This window comes from Lissotriton helveticus, chromosome 5_1 (assembly GCF_964261635.1).
Source record: "Lissotriton helveticus chromosome 5_1, aLisHel1.1, whole genome shotgun sequence".
In the NCBI taxonomy this organism is placed as follows: Eukaryota; Metazoa; Chordata; class Amphibia; order Caudata; family Salamandridae; genus Lissotriton; species Lissotriton helveticus.
In genome coordinates, this window is record NC_136065.1 from 930,331,194 (window position 1) to 930,346,185 (window position 14,992).

General features: G+C 50.6%; 1 protein-coding gene across 2 annotated transcripts in view; it reads right to left on the minus strand.

The window, feature by feature from the left end:
* The window catches only part of CYP26C1 (cytochrome P450 family 26 subfamily C member 1), a 179,020-nt gene that overhangs the window by 120,490 nt on the left and 43,538 nt on the right, over positions 1–14,992 (minus strand). For both annotated transcript variants that reach the window (XM_078641136.1, XM_078641135.1), the window contains 2 exons: positions 14,184–14,408; positions 9,670–9,945 (listed from right to left, as the gene is read on the minus strand). In XM_078641136.1, coding sequence (XP_078497262.1) covers positions 9,670–9,942 — 273 coding nt within the window. In that variant the 5' untranslated portion in view covers positions 9,943–9,945; positions 14,184–14,408. The remainder of the gene's footprint in view (positions 1–9,669; positions 9,946–14,183; positions 14,409–14,992) is intronic.

Here is a 14,992-nt window from a genome sequence, read left to right on the forward strand (position 1 = left end):
GGGGGTAAGCAGGGGTTATCTCAGAGGGTTTTATCCTTACCCTGACTAGAAGACAGGGTCCCGATTTGGACAGTGGTACCTACCTCTGCCAACTAGAGACCTCTAGTTCTAACAGCTGGCCTAACTGGGTCCCTGTAGCGGGCCCATGCTCCATCGCAGTCGGCCTGAGCTATTTTCACTGAATTCTTTAAATTAGCATATCTCTGGTTCTAGTGATTGGATTTTGGTTTTTTGATATTGTTTTATTTATTAGAAAGTGTTCTATTTTCTAGATTTGATGTGGATTCCTCCTCCTGTTGTATTTTCACTTTAATACTATTTAAAATACTGCATAAATACTTTACACATTGCATCTAAGTTACGCCTGCCTGCTCTGTGCCAAGTTACGCCTGCCTGCTCTGTGCCAAGTTACCAGAGGGTTGAGCACAGGTTAATTTGGGGTTTATTTGTGCCTCATACTGACATGGATTGTGGTTGTGCTTGAGTAGAGTTTTGCCTCCCTCCCCAACCAGTAACCCAATTGCTTACATTATGTTTCTGCTTTTCAAATGTGAAAGACTGGACTAAGTCTCAAGCACTTAACTGATTCAACTTCTTATTTTGTGAGAAGCACAATAAGTACATAATCTCTCTACAATTTTTAAAGGTTGTTTATGGAACAGGTTTAGTTGCTACAAAATGCATTTAAGAAGAAGTGATTCATAAGCAACAAACAACAGAAAGAGTGCTTTCTCAAAATATTTCCCCATTTGTGCTGTTTTACAAACCTTTTGATTATTTAATATGGACTGGAAAATGTTTATTTGCTAGATTTCTTGCTACATAAGGAGAATAATAGCGTGGGGGGCGTGGCCAACAGCCAAGCATGTAAGACGTGAGCCGACCTAGCTCCGTCCAAAAACCCCAGTTTTTGCATTTAATCCTGACATCTTGGCACAAAATCACCCTCTCCCAAAGAGCACAGAGTGAGAACTAGCTACCGATAGAGAGAGAAAGTGATTTCATGCCCCGGGAGCTGCCTGACTTCGACCTAGATCCAGAGCGTCGGTGAGGCCTGCGAGGGAAGAGGCAGCCCCGACCCACAGTGAGGATTCTAGCGGACTGGAAGTGCCCTATGGCCGGGGAGGTGGGCGACCGCCCCCCCTTTCCGCATACAATCCAGCGGCCACCGCTGTTGTGCGACTGCGGGGGCTGTGGCGCCCCCCCCCCCGCACTCCCTTGGATACGCTGGCTTGAGGGCGCCGGGGGCAATACCTCGCAGACTCTTGGCGTGGGGCCGGCGGCAATCGGAGGGACGAGACCCGGCGCGAGAGGGAGTCGCAGCCTGCCCTCTTGCTATCCCCTGGCCCCCCCCCACTCCGGACAGTCAAATATTGGGGGACTGGTCAGCAGCGCGACCAACGGAACCTGACAGCGCTGTGTAGAGGGGGCGAGAAATAGTGGCTGAGGCAGAGTGGAGGTGAGATGCCGAAAGGGGGCTCACCCAGGATTGGAGACGGCGGCCATTGCCCCGTGACGCTGTTACACACTGGCTACCTGCTGCTGCCCGTGAGCTGACGAGGTGACCTGGAGGGCACCGTGTGTTTGCAGAGTCCCCACACGCGATACCCTCGCCAGCTCAATTGATGCCCTCATGCACGAACTACTGGCATAAACGGAGCGCTGCTCACCTCTCCCTTCGCATTCTACGACAACAGGTTTAACATGAGAGGCACCGCATTGCTGCAAACCCATTGAGGGTGTGGGAAGCAATCATCTAAACACTGTTGTCCCTTGAGTGGTAAGCACATCAGAGACTGCTGTGTGGCCCTGAGAGCGCCGGACGGAGCAGCGGCGGATCGACTGTGGAGAGTGGTGGGGCTGCCCTGCACCGAGCCTGGCGGGGAAGTGCGCTTGACTGGGCCACTTACGGGGGATCGGTGGATTCCACGTGGAGCGGAGTACTTACATAGCGGTAGGAGAAAAGCGACGCAATGGTGAGAAACGGACTCCGCCGGTCCGACCCGGCGCCACGCACGATGGTACCCTCCTCTGGCTCAGTGGACCCCCTGGCATCATCCAGTGAGGACATCGTTCCTCCAACGGGTCTAGGAGCACAGGAAGTTAAACTGGACCTTATCCTTACGGAAATTAGGGCATCCAGAGAAGCGCTTGAAACGAGAATGGACACAATGTCAACGGGACTCTCCTTACTAAAAGATGACCACAAAAAACTGTCCGAAAAAGTGGCTGAACATAAACTCGCATTGGCTGACCTGATCCCCCAACAGACCGCGAACTCCACGCAGCTTGAGGAACTGGAGAGACAAATAAAGGGACTGGGGAGAGGGTGTATGATGCGAAAGGGCGCTCCCGCCGTAACAATATACGCATATTAGGTGTGCCGGAACGCAGCGAGGGAACTAATCCGACTAGATTTGTGGAAGAATGGCTGAAGACGATTATGGTACCCGAGGAGCTGACCCCGATGTACAGCGTGGAGAGAGCCCACAGAGTGCCACCTAGACCACCGAAACCAGGACCCCCCCACGCCCGCTGATAGCAAGACTACTACACTACAGAGACCGGGATGCAATACTGAAGACTGCGAGAGAGAAGGCCCCAATAAAATATGAAAACAAAACAATTTCAATGTACCCGGACTTTACTCAAGCAGTGCAGAAAGCCTGGTCATCCTTCTGGGAAGTGAAACGGACACTGCGAGAACATAACGTAAAATATTCACTCTTCTTCCCGGCGCGACTCAAGGTCATCCATGACCATTAGACCTTCTTCTTCGACACCCCTGAGGAAACTTCGGAATGGATGGAAGTGTCACTCACACCGCCCCGCTCGCAGGGGGGCAGCCAGGAGGGGAAGAGTGGACAAACACGGAGAGCCTCGGGACAACGCTCGGACCAACCACAGGAGGTGGAAATGGACGATTCACACCCTCGCAACCGAGAACAGGCGGACACGGAGGACTCTATACAGGTTGCGGTTCTGACGACCGATGCCCTGGCAGCTCATGATGCAAATAATGATGGGACCACGAACAGTCAGGCCAGCTCCCGCACGGCTGCATCGGAAACGGATACTAGTGTGCAGCTATTCCCACGCATCACGGCGCAGATGGCGGAGGACTTATGAACAGTGATACTACTGGTGCAGATTGGTAACGTAGCCACGCAACAGCATGCATTTTACAAGGGAAGAGACAGGTGCCAAGTCACATTTTGTTACTGGGGTAGATAGGAGGAGAGCCTTTGAGTAGATTCCTACTAACGGTTACCGGCTGGGCGCATCCCCCCAGGGGTAGGCACCATTGCTTTTAGTTTACACCCCAGTTGGGTACCATGGTTTGGTCCTTCACAGTTAGAAGGAGGGACCTCCTAGTTGGGAAGTTCAACACATATGAATCACTTACACTATATTACACAATGTTAGCTATATGGAGAATCAGGGTAATGTCTGTGGTGAATGATGCTCTTTACTATGTCGACTCCTAATAATTATAAAATCTGCACCTGGAATGTGAGAGGGTTGGGCTCAATACACAAAAGACACAGAGTTCTGGCGCAACTGAATAGGCGTCAAGTGTCTATAGCATACCTGCAAGAAACACACTTAAATAGAGATGAGGGAGTTAAACTTTTGAGGAAGTGGAAAGGCCAATTATTCGCCACAGAATATTCGGCATTCTCCCAAGGAGCGGCCATTTGGATTAGGAATAACACCCCCTTCAGAGTCCTAGAGCAAAAGGTAGACAAAGAAGGGAGATTTGTGTTCCTACGAGGGATACTGGACGGTAGATGCGTAGTTCTGGGTTGTATTTATGCACCTAACTCAGAGCAGTCGAAGTTCTTTCAGGATCTCAGTGGAGTGTTATCAGGCTGGGTGGCACAAGACTGGGTGATAGGAGGAGACTGCAATGCAGTGTTGGATATCACACTCGACAGGTCGCACCCCCCACTACATGCCACAGACAGTAGAAAACAAGCTGAGGCACTGGCGTCCTGGGCAGACGGATGGGACCTTGTGGACACGTGGAGGGTAATGAACAGGACTGAAAGAGAGTACACATTTTATTCCCCGCCTCACAAACTACACACTAGGATTGACCGTATTTTCTGCTCACGACCACTAACCGGGTCCATAACGACAGTGTTACACATGGGCAAGACGTTGTCAGACCACAACCCAGTAGAGCTAATATTGAGATGGGGAAGGATTCCTACCCCGATACCAACGTGGCGATTACCGCCCAATCTGTTAGAGGACCTGGTCTTCCGCTCCGCGTTACTGGAGGCTACCACCAAATACTTTACCGAAAACGAGAACACAGCCAGTTCCAGACAGATCGAATGGGACGCGTTTAAGGTAACGCTACGCGGAGTGGCGATGGGCACGAAGGTGGGTGTCAAACGTATGACACTAGACAAACTAAAGACGGTAGAGGGCGGACTGGCAATGCTAGAGAACGAAGCTGTGGGCACAGATGGTAACCTCACTCAGCTCCAAGAGGCACATATCCAACATGCGGAACTGTTAGAGGAATTGCGGGTGATAGATTACAGGGAATATACATATAGACAGCACACACAGGCAGACATGGCGGTCCCTCTGCTAGCACGCTTAACACGTAACGCTCCAGAGAGCGCCCCCATCACGGAAGTGAAAGATAAGGATGGGAGGACAATACGGCCTCAGATAGATATAAATAACACGTTCAAGGCTTATTACGCGGAATTATACGGCCCACATGCCCCACTCGAAGACCAGAATTTAGATTGCTTCCTTTCAGACATACAAATCCCACAACTTACACAGGCACAACGAACTGAACTTTCAAAACCCATAACACTGACAGAAGTTAGGCAGGCCACTAAGGCAATGCCACGAAACAAAGCCCCTGGATCAGACAGTCTGCCAGCTGAATTTTATCTAACGTATATTGATATCCTGGCCCCGAGACTGCACAAGTTATACGGGGAATCCCTGGCAGATGGCACGTTACCAGATTCGACGCTACAGGCACTGATAGTCTCCTTACCGAAGCCGGGCAGAGACGCCCTACAACTGGAAAACTACAGGCCACTATCCTTATTAAACACGGATTACAAAATTCTCAGTAAACTACTAGCAACCAGACTATCTCACTGTGTTGCGGACATAATACACCCAGACCAATGTGGTTTTGTTCCAGGGAGGAGCACCACACTGAATCTGCGAAGGCTGAGTCAGCTGATGATAATGAATGGTAGAGATGGAGCAAATGAGGGGTGTATCTCCTTAGACCTTAGACAGGCCTTTGACTCCCTGAGATGGGGCTACATGTTCGCAGTGCTGGCCACATTCGGCGTTCCTTCTGAATACATAGCATGGGTGAGATTGCTTTATCACGGCCCCACAGCGCGCCTCAGGACCAATGCTTGTATTTCTGAGCACTTTGAAATAGTGAAAGGTACTAGACAGGGCTGCCCACTGGCGCCCCTGCTCTTCATCATCGCCTTAGAGCCCCTCTTAATAAAGGCACGGACTATGGCGGTGCATAGAGGAATAACCAACCTTCATACCCATCATATCATCTCCGCTTATGCGGATGACATATTATTGTTTCTTAAGGATGTGACGGGCCCTCTAACGCCACTGCCAGAAATATTTAGATATTTACGGGACCTCTCAGGCCTTACGATCAATGAAAACAAATCATATGGCTACTTCTTCCACAGGCCCCTTATGAATGCGCATTTACAGTTTATGCCGTACAGCTTCAAGGTTGCACCTGAGACTTTTAAATACCTGGGTATTCAGATTTATAGACGACCGCAGGACTTACTAGAGGGTAACCTGGGAAAGGCCCTTAGTACCCTGAGGACACAAGTCCGCTTCTGGACCACGTTACCGCTCTCAGTGGCGGGTAGAGTTACGATCTCAAAAATGGTGGTACTGCCCAGGTTGATATATTATTTCACAAATATCCCTATATTGATACCCATACCGTTCTTTAAGGCTCTAAACACGGTGTTGATGGAACTGGTGTGGGGCACGGGCCGGAGACGAATCAGTCTAGCGAAATTACAACTGCCGACGGATGGGGGCGGGTTGGGAGTCCCAGACCTGATTGCGCATGGTTATGCATGCCAACTACAATGGCTGGCCTATTGGTTAGCGGGACGCAACCTACACGAACTTAATATGACTGACTCTGATAGAGCTCGAGGGACCATTCACCGGTTACTGCTCCCACGTACCAAGATAACGAACACTGCCCAACCTCTACTCAGGCTAGCACTAAAACACTGGAAGGCGGCGGTAAAATACACTAATGAAACTTCCACGTACGTGCCCACGATACCATTGCTGGGAATACCTCTGGGGTCAGGTACACTCACGGAACGCAGGCTAAAAGAGTGGTACGATGCAGGAGTACTACAAGTCGGGGATTTTTTCTCGGATGGGACCGTACTGACATATGCGGACTTCACCAGCTTACACCACACCCCGAGACAATTATTCCTCACACATGCACAGTTGATACATTACATCACCACGCACTGGGCTAGAGACGGACAGGAACCAGTCACAAACACATTGCTCACAATACAATACCTGATGGGGACGGGCAGTCACCTCACGAAATGGCTGACAAACGGAATACGGGTGGGCAGAGCGGTGTCATTGCAGCTCCTCCGATCCCGATGGGAAGTTGACGCAGGTAGAGCTCTCAGAGACAAAGAGTGGGAAAGGGCGCTAAAATATCCAAAGAGAGTAGCGCGAAGCCCGAAGTTTAAGTACATTCAATTGATGATAGTCCATAGAGCATACTTAACCCCGCACAGATTACACGCAATGCTCCCTGAGGCAGCAAATAACTGCCATAGATGCGGTCTAGATGACGCAGGTCTTTTACATATGTTCTGGGACTGCCCCAAGCTTGGACATTACTGGTTAACGGTCCATGAGACTCTGACAGCGGTGGCACCGGGTAGACCATACACCTCCTTGTTATATGGAATTTTGGGTCTGGGACATACCGAAAAGAAAAGGAGTGTTGCCTCTAGGTTTGCAGACTTGGCTCTGCTACTGGCAAAACGAGCAATAGCGATGAAATGGAAATCAACTAGGCCGCCAGACAAAGCGACCTGGCACGGTGAGGTACTGAGGTGGCGGAAGGCAAAAGGTTTGGAACTGCAAAGAGAGGAGCATAAAGGGCTTAGAAGGACACACATTTCCCTGGACTGAACTCAATACTATTGGAGTTTGAAACTCACGCCTCAACATACATTGAGTGAGTATCCAAGATGCTTACTGATATCTGACTCCATACACTTGAGCCTGCCGACATAAGACGCTGTTGCAAGGGTGGCGCAGACTACATTATCGACCCGTGTACAAGACGGGTTGCAGAGACTATTAATATAAGACGTTTCATATGCAATGTAAAAGAAGAGGAGTTGACAGTCACAATAATAATGCTAATATGTAAACATGAGACATTACCTATAAGAACTGAGAAGGTGTACTTTGTAAGTGATGGGGGGGTGGGGGGCAAAGAGTTGTTCTAAGTGTTTGAGGGGTTTAGAAATGGAGATAAAATGAAAATTGCAGTATACTACTTATTATGTACAGTATGTAATATCACATCGGGAAAGATAATGGCGTTTTGATTATGTGTATGTCACTGAAGTGTTACTGCACCAATAAAAACATTTTTTTTAAAAACAAAAGGAGAATAATAGCGCAAAATGGACGTACTCACTCTTTGTATAAGTGCAAAGTTTAGGCAGTATGCCCTGCAAGTAATGCATATTTGCTCTGACTTCCCAGCAGACTTCTCACTTCCATTTCCTCGTCCTAACTATGGGCCTGATTACGATGGTGGTCAGACAAGCGTCCGACCGCAATTGCAGAGGGAGTGGGACTGCCCGACAAGTAGTCGGAGGTACCACCTCCCAGATTAGGATGCAACAGCTGTGTAGGTGGTCGATAACATCCCTTTTTCTATTGTGGCTTGTGCTGCAGCCCGGAAAAGGGCAGCAGCACAAGCAGCAATAGAAGAAGGGATATTTTAAACATTCATGAACCCTGTGGTGCATGGCACATGGTACATGGATGTTTGGGGGCGCCACATGTGCCACCCAGACCACATCGCAGAGGCCTACGGGGGGCCTGCTATGGGCCCCCAAAATCTGTTTCCAACAGCCTTTCCGTGGCGGTCAGACTGTCATGAAAAGCAGTGGCGGCCAGCATTGCTTGCAGGTTGCGGGAGGGGGTGTGGGTGCAGGTGTCATGTTGGGGGGAGGGGGGATTGGATTTTTTTTAACTTACCTCGAGGCCAGGTGCTGCTTCTTCTCTGCTCCTGCTCTTCTGCCTCCGACAGGAACAGGAAGCAGGCAGCCAGGCTTCCTCCCCTAAGCCAATCACAACGCTGCTATGCAGCGTTGTAATTGGTCTGAGCGCCGTGACACGGCGCTCAGCCAGGGGCTGGAGAAGTGGGCATGTTTTCCATGCAGGCTGTAATGGAGCCTGCATGGAGAACAGGGAAGTGCGCATGACTGGTTTGGGCTGCCCAAGAGGATCGACCAAACAGTCATCCAAAGAGTCATTGCGCACTTAGGAGTGGGCAAACCACTCCTCCCCTGTCCTGCTCGAAGAGCAAAGCAGCCCCGCCCACCCGCCTGCCACAAAGCAGCAGGACACAAAATATAAAATGACAATTATCATTTTATTTTTCTCACTGCTTAAAAGCAGTGGGGCGACGCTTCTCCGCCATAGTGGAGGAACCGCCCCTGATGAAAAGGCTGTTGGATACTCACATACTAATCCCTACGGCATTGCCTCTGAAGGCACCATCTCCATTGCAGGGATCAGGCTCCGAATGCTGCCCCTATGGGCTCCTTGAACCTGTCGGAGGCGGAGGTCTTTCCCACTGCCTGCTGCGCTCCAACCGGTGATATCATAATCCAGTGGTTAGACCGATACCCTAGATGTCAGGTGGACCGCCACTGACAGCCTGTCACCAGCTGTCCACCTGACATCGTAATCGGGCCCTATGTGAGTTGTTCTTGCACCTCTTCAGACAGGCTTTATGCTCCCGTACCATGTGCGGTGTCCTTAAACCTCTTTAAACAGGTTTTCTGCTCCTAACATGTCAAGAAACAAATGTTTATGGCTGACTGGTTGGCCCTTCCTTAACTAGAGGATCATAAATGAATCATCTAAACTTCCTGTTTTTACTGTTTCGTGACGCAGCGTTGATGTGACCTCCTCCTTGTTCACTTGCTCCTTGCTGGGACCTCACTCCTGTGTTGTCCTACTTGCATTGACCTCCTTTTCAGCCACCTCAAGAGGCTTCTCTGTTTTTATATCACCTTATTTTTTAAGATGATTGTTAGTGGCCATTCCTCCTCCTTCTCATGACATTCTTTTCCAGTCACACCCTTAGGTTTGTAGAGGTGAGCTTGAGGTAGGCATATTATATATAGTCCTTGGGTAGGGGAAGTATCTTACCAAAAGGATTGAAAAGGTTTATTTATGAATGAATAGGCCGCAGAGAGCTGGTCTTGGTAAGTGGGGTAACACCTCCAGCTGAAGTGGCAAGATGAAAAATGATTCATAGTAATGAGATTACTGACACAGATCACATGGACAGAAGGGTGCAGTGAGGACAGTGGAGGGAAGCCCTACCTTCCGTAGTCCGCTGAAGGGAATATCCAAGGGCAGGCAGAAGAGGTTCTCCACAAGCGTCTCGAAGGTCTTTGCGAGGTCCAGGAGCTCGTGCTCCCCCAGGCGGAGTCCCAACAGGGTGCGAGCAGCAATGCGAAAGGTGAGTGCTTTGGTCGCTGAGTATGCAGACACAGACCCCGGCTCCTCGCACCAGCCCTGCAGCTCGGTGGCCACCGCCTTCTGGATCCGAGGAATGTAGCTCTCCAAGGCAGAGGCACTGAACACCTGGGCCATCACCTGTGGAGGAGGAGAGATGTGGAGAAAGTAAGATGAAGAGCAAGTGAGTGGAGGCGAGAGCTGGAGAGTTAGAATTGGAGAATTGGGAGAGGAGAAAGAGGAGAAAGAGGAGGAAACTGTAAGTTGTATTAGAACAAGGTAATGTTAGATGAGGACAGGGAAGAGTTATATTAGAATACAGGTAGAAAGAAACACAGAAGACAGACACATGAAGAGATGATGAATCAGATGGGTAGACGAGAGAGTTACATGAGGGGATAGGAGAGTTACACATGGAGAGAAGGCAGAATTAGAAAGAGAGGCGGGATGGTTAAGTGAGGAGATGGAACAAGTTGAATAAGACAGGAGGGAGAGATGAGCAGACAGGAGTGTGAGCTAAGGAGACAGGAGTGTGAGCTAAGGAGACAGGAGTGTGAGATAAGGAGACAGGAGTATGAGATGAGGAGACTGGAGGGAGATGAAGATATAGAGGAGAGATGAAGATACGGAGGTTGAGATGAAGAGACTGAAGGGTGAGATGAAGAAACCGAAGGGTGAGATGAAGAGACTAGAGGTAGATGAAAAAACATGGGGGAGATGAAGATACGGGGGTAAGATGAGGACACCGGAGGGTAATATGAAGAGGTCAGAGGGTGATATGAAGAGATCAGAGAGTGATATGAAGAGACTGAAGGGTGAGATGAGACTGAAGGGTGCGATGAAGAGACAGACGGTAAGATGTGGAGATGGTCGAAGTAACATAAGGAGATAGGAGAAGTAATACAAGGAGACGGGAGACAAACATGAGACAGGAGAGTTGAATCAGGAGATAGAAGAGCTAGATAAGAATACAGGGCAGCGACCGATGATGAGACATGGAAAAGCAATAAGGGTAATATGGAGGATCATATGAGGAAATAGGGGAGAGTTCAATGGGGAGACCTAGAACGGTTACACAGGGACAGAGGAGACCAAGATGAGGAGATAGGAGACTTAATGAGATTTGGCAGAGCCAGACATGGGTCAGGAGACTTTGTATGGGCAAATAAGAGAATTACATGAAGAGTCAGATGGGTTAGTTACATAAGGAGACAGTGTAGGTTAGATGAGGAGACAGAGGAAGTTCCACTAGGAGAATGAGAATTCGGTGATGAGATGGGAAAGTCTTGTAAGGAGAAAGAAGAGTTAGATTAAAATAGAATAAGCAGATGAGTTACTGGAGAGTTAAATGAGGAGATGGGAGTTAGATAAGGAGAAAGGGTAGAGATAGATGAGAAGACGGGGAGAGACAGGTAAGGAGTCAAGGGAGAGTCAGCGGACAATGCAAAGGCGAAATAGATGTAGAGAGAGGGGAGAGTCTGCTGAAGAGAGAGCAGACTGTTGAAGAGAGAGTCAGCGGAGGACAGCAACGAATCACTGGAGGAGTGAGTTGGGAGTGTGATATAAGGCGAGTGTAAGAGTTAGATACCTAGGAAGGGAAGTGTTAAATGAGGCTATAGAGGGAATTCACACTACTTTGTACCGAGGGTGGGAAAGTACCGAGGGCGGGAGAAGATTTTGGAAGGTGGCCTCATCTTCCCCTGGAACATGGACTATAACAGAGAGGACACCTCTCAAATGTAACTCTTGTTAGTCCTATTTCCAGACAGGTGAAGGGAGATAACCCCTTATTTTTAAAAGGACTCTCACCCACACTTCTGTGTAGCACGCTTCATCATGGAGTCCTAGCCGGTGACTCTAGAATTACCAGGCAGGCTCAACCCCACTTTGAGAGGTTGCACTTTGAATTTGACACAAACTTTTTTTTACACTCTTGAAAGATCTATATAAGGGTTAAAAACGCCTAGAGTTTGCCCCCTATTGCCTTTAATCTTGGGACACCTTTGGCACTTTAAAAACAAAGCAGGATATAATATATTTGGGGTGTTCTATAGCCCTAAATCCACTGGTCAACATGTTTTAGCCGGCTCTTCTCTGCCCTTTGGGTTATCAAGCTTTTGTTCGCGCCACCATGATCCCTTGTAGTTATTGTAATGATGATTCTAAATGGTATAGTAGTGACGTGAGCACTTTATACCGCTCAGCAGTGATCCCCATGCAGGATCTTGTGCAAAGACTTACACAATATCATCCCAAAATCCGGTAGGTCTCGTAGTTTGATGCCTGAATATTACCCAGCGTCCAATTCTGTGGAAACAGGAAACCGCAGCCATTTGTGTCTACCACGCAGAGACATTTTCATACACTACACCCGGTGTCTGTTTAGGTGCCCACTGCATGCTCTATGAATCGGTGCACATCACAACATGCCACTCTGTAAGTGATGAGATTTGTTTCATTTCTGGGAGGAAGGGCTCTCCCTGCTCCCTCAGTTCTTATTGTCACTGTGCTGTCACTCAATCCTGGTTATACTGTGTATCTTCACTCTGCGTGAACACCAACATTCTTTGTTCTGGGCCATTTAAGGAGCGTTTCATGAATATGGAAGCCACGCAGAGTGAACACAGGCAGCATAAGCATGACTGAGTGACAGCACAGCAACAATGACAAGCAGCTTGAGCATGGGGGAGGGGGGTCCTTCCTCCCAGCAAATCAAACACGTTATCACTAGCAGTTTTAGCACATTGAGATGTGTACTAATTTATAGAGGGGGCCGCGAGTCACATAAACAGACAAAGTATGTGGTGTATGAACATGTCTCTGTGTAGTGAATAACAATGGTGGTGTTTCTTATTTCCACACAATTAGCCGCTAGGTAATATCCAGGCATCCAAATATGCATCCTTCCAGAATGTGCATGGGATCACTGAGGAGCAGCAAAAAGGATCCACCCCAGGAGTGTACCGTTTACAAAAATCATTGGGATAACCACCAGGGATCAAGGTTGGGCTGACGAAAGCCAAGTGACCCAATGGACAGAGCAGAACTGGCTGAAACATGTCGACCACTGGATGTTGGGGTAGAGAGCGCTCCAAATACGTCCTGCTTTGTTTTTCAATTGCCAAAGGAGCCCCAAGAGAAAGACAATAGAGGATCGCCTGTAGGCATTTGTAACCCTAATCCAGATCACGCATGAGTGAAAAAAAATTGACATTCAAGTGCTCCCTCCAGAAAGTGGGGTTGAGCCCTCCCGGTGATATTAGGGGTACCGGGGAGGGCTCCGTGATGAAGCGTGCCACACATAAGTGTGGGGAGAGCATTTTCAACAAAAATAAGGTGTATTTCCCTTCAACGGTCTGGGAATAGGACAAGCAAGAGTCCACGTAGGGAGGCGCCCTCGGTTATAGTGCACAGAGGGAATTAAACAAAAAGAGAGTACGGAGGGAGAGTCACACAAGGAGAAAGACGGGAGGTAAACGATGAGAGAGAGGGGAGCTGAGTGAGCAGGCACAGGATGTCAGGCGAGGAGGCAGAGAAAGGACAGGAGAGGACAGAAAAGAGCAGGAGTCGAGGATGTCTGCAGCGCTCGCCTGTCGCGCACGGAGCGAGCTAGAGTGCGGACTGTCACTCAGGCCGGGAGCATCCCGAGGAGCTCCAGGGCCGCAGCAACGCGGGTCCATCTCACCCCACTCCCGGAAGGGGCCCCTACCTGAGTCAAGGGTGCGCTGCCTCGTGTGCTCTGAACTCACGTGGGCCAGCATCAAACGCGATGAGTGCGTAAAACATCCAGTTCGTGGTAAATTAGGCGGCACATGAAGCCGAAAAGAACGAGTTTGGGCTAGGTGTCACCTCCGTGAAGGACTCTCTCTTAGACTCTCCGTGAACTGACCCTCTCTGGAGCCTTCTTTTGACAGGCAAGGTTGCAGTCTGGATGTAGGATCACCTGAGACTGCCCCCCCCCCCCCCCAAGAGCTGTCCTACCATCTTATCTAAAGCCAGCCCTTCCCTCGGGGCCCCCGCTGACTCTCACACGGGACTCTGTGGGGTCACTCGGTAGGGTCCCGATGCCAACCGTATTCATGGGACCTCTCCCCAAACTCTAGAGCCTCCCCCGGACCTTACAGCACCGCCGCACCCTACCCATCTCCTGGACTGTGACAGAGACCCCACTGCCCCACACCACCCTCTCCCTCACACTGGGGGTGTTCTGCAAGACTCTGCACCCCCTCTTCCCCCCCACCAACACACACACATTCACACATCGCGTTGTGCACACTTCTTGGTCACCACAGTGATCCGACTCCGTAGTCCTTTCCCGGTCAGGAGCCTGGGACCCCCCCACACACACAGGCACGCAGGCGCCCCCCCTCGCCGCTCACCTTCCTGCGCTGCCGGTGCTCCTCTCCCACGCAGTTGACCAGCGTGTGCGGGCCCAGGATGATCTGGGTGCTCTGCGGCCACTGGCTGCTCACCAGGGAGTGCTCCCCCAGCAGCAGCCGCCGCACGTTCTCCGCCCCCGTCACCCGGATCACCGGCTTCCCCAGCAGGTGCGTCTTGAACACGTTGCCGAACTTCGCTCTCCGGGAGCTGTGGAAATCCGAGCCCTGCGGGAGACACACACGGTGATGCAAGGGGGCTTCTGGGCGCTAGGGTGCGCTGAGCACAGGCCATCTTTAGACACTCAGCGGGGCATGTGTGGGGCTACAGACAGGGCGTCTGGGAGCTAGCGTGTGCTGAGCACCGGGCATCTTTAGAGACTCAGCCGGGGTACGTGTGGGGTACAGGGGCTTCTGGGCGCTAGCGTGCGCTGAGCACAGGGCATCTCTAGACACTCAACCGGGGCATGTGTGGGGCTACCGGGGCTTCTGGGCGCTAGCGTGCGCTGAGCACAGGGCATCTTTAGACTCTCTGCCGGGACATGTGTGGGGCTGCAGAGGCTTCTGGGCGCTAGCGTGCGCTGAGCACAGGGCATCTTCAGAGACTCAGCCGGGGTATGTGTGGGGCTGCAGAGGCTTCTGGGCGCTAGCGTGCGCTGAGCACAGGGCATCTCTAGACACTCAGCCGGGGCATGTCAGTGTGGGGCTACAGGGGCTTCTGGGCGCTAGCGTGCGCTGAGCACAGGGCATCCCTAGAGGCTCAGCCGGGGCATGTGTGGGGCTACAGACAGGGCTTCTGGGCGCTCGCGCCA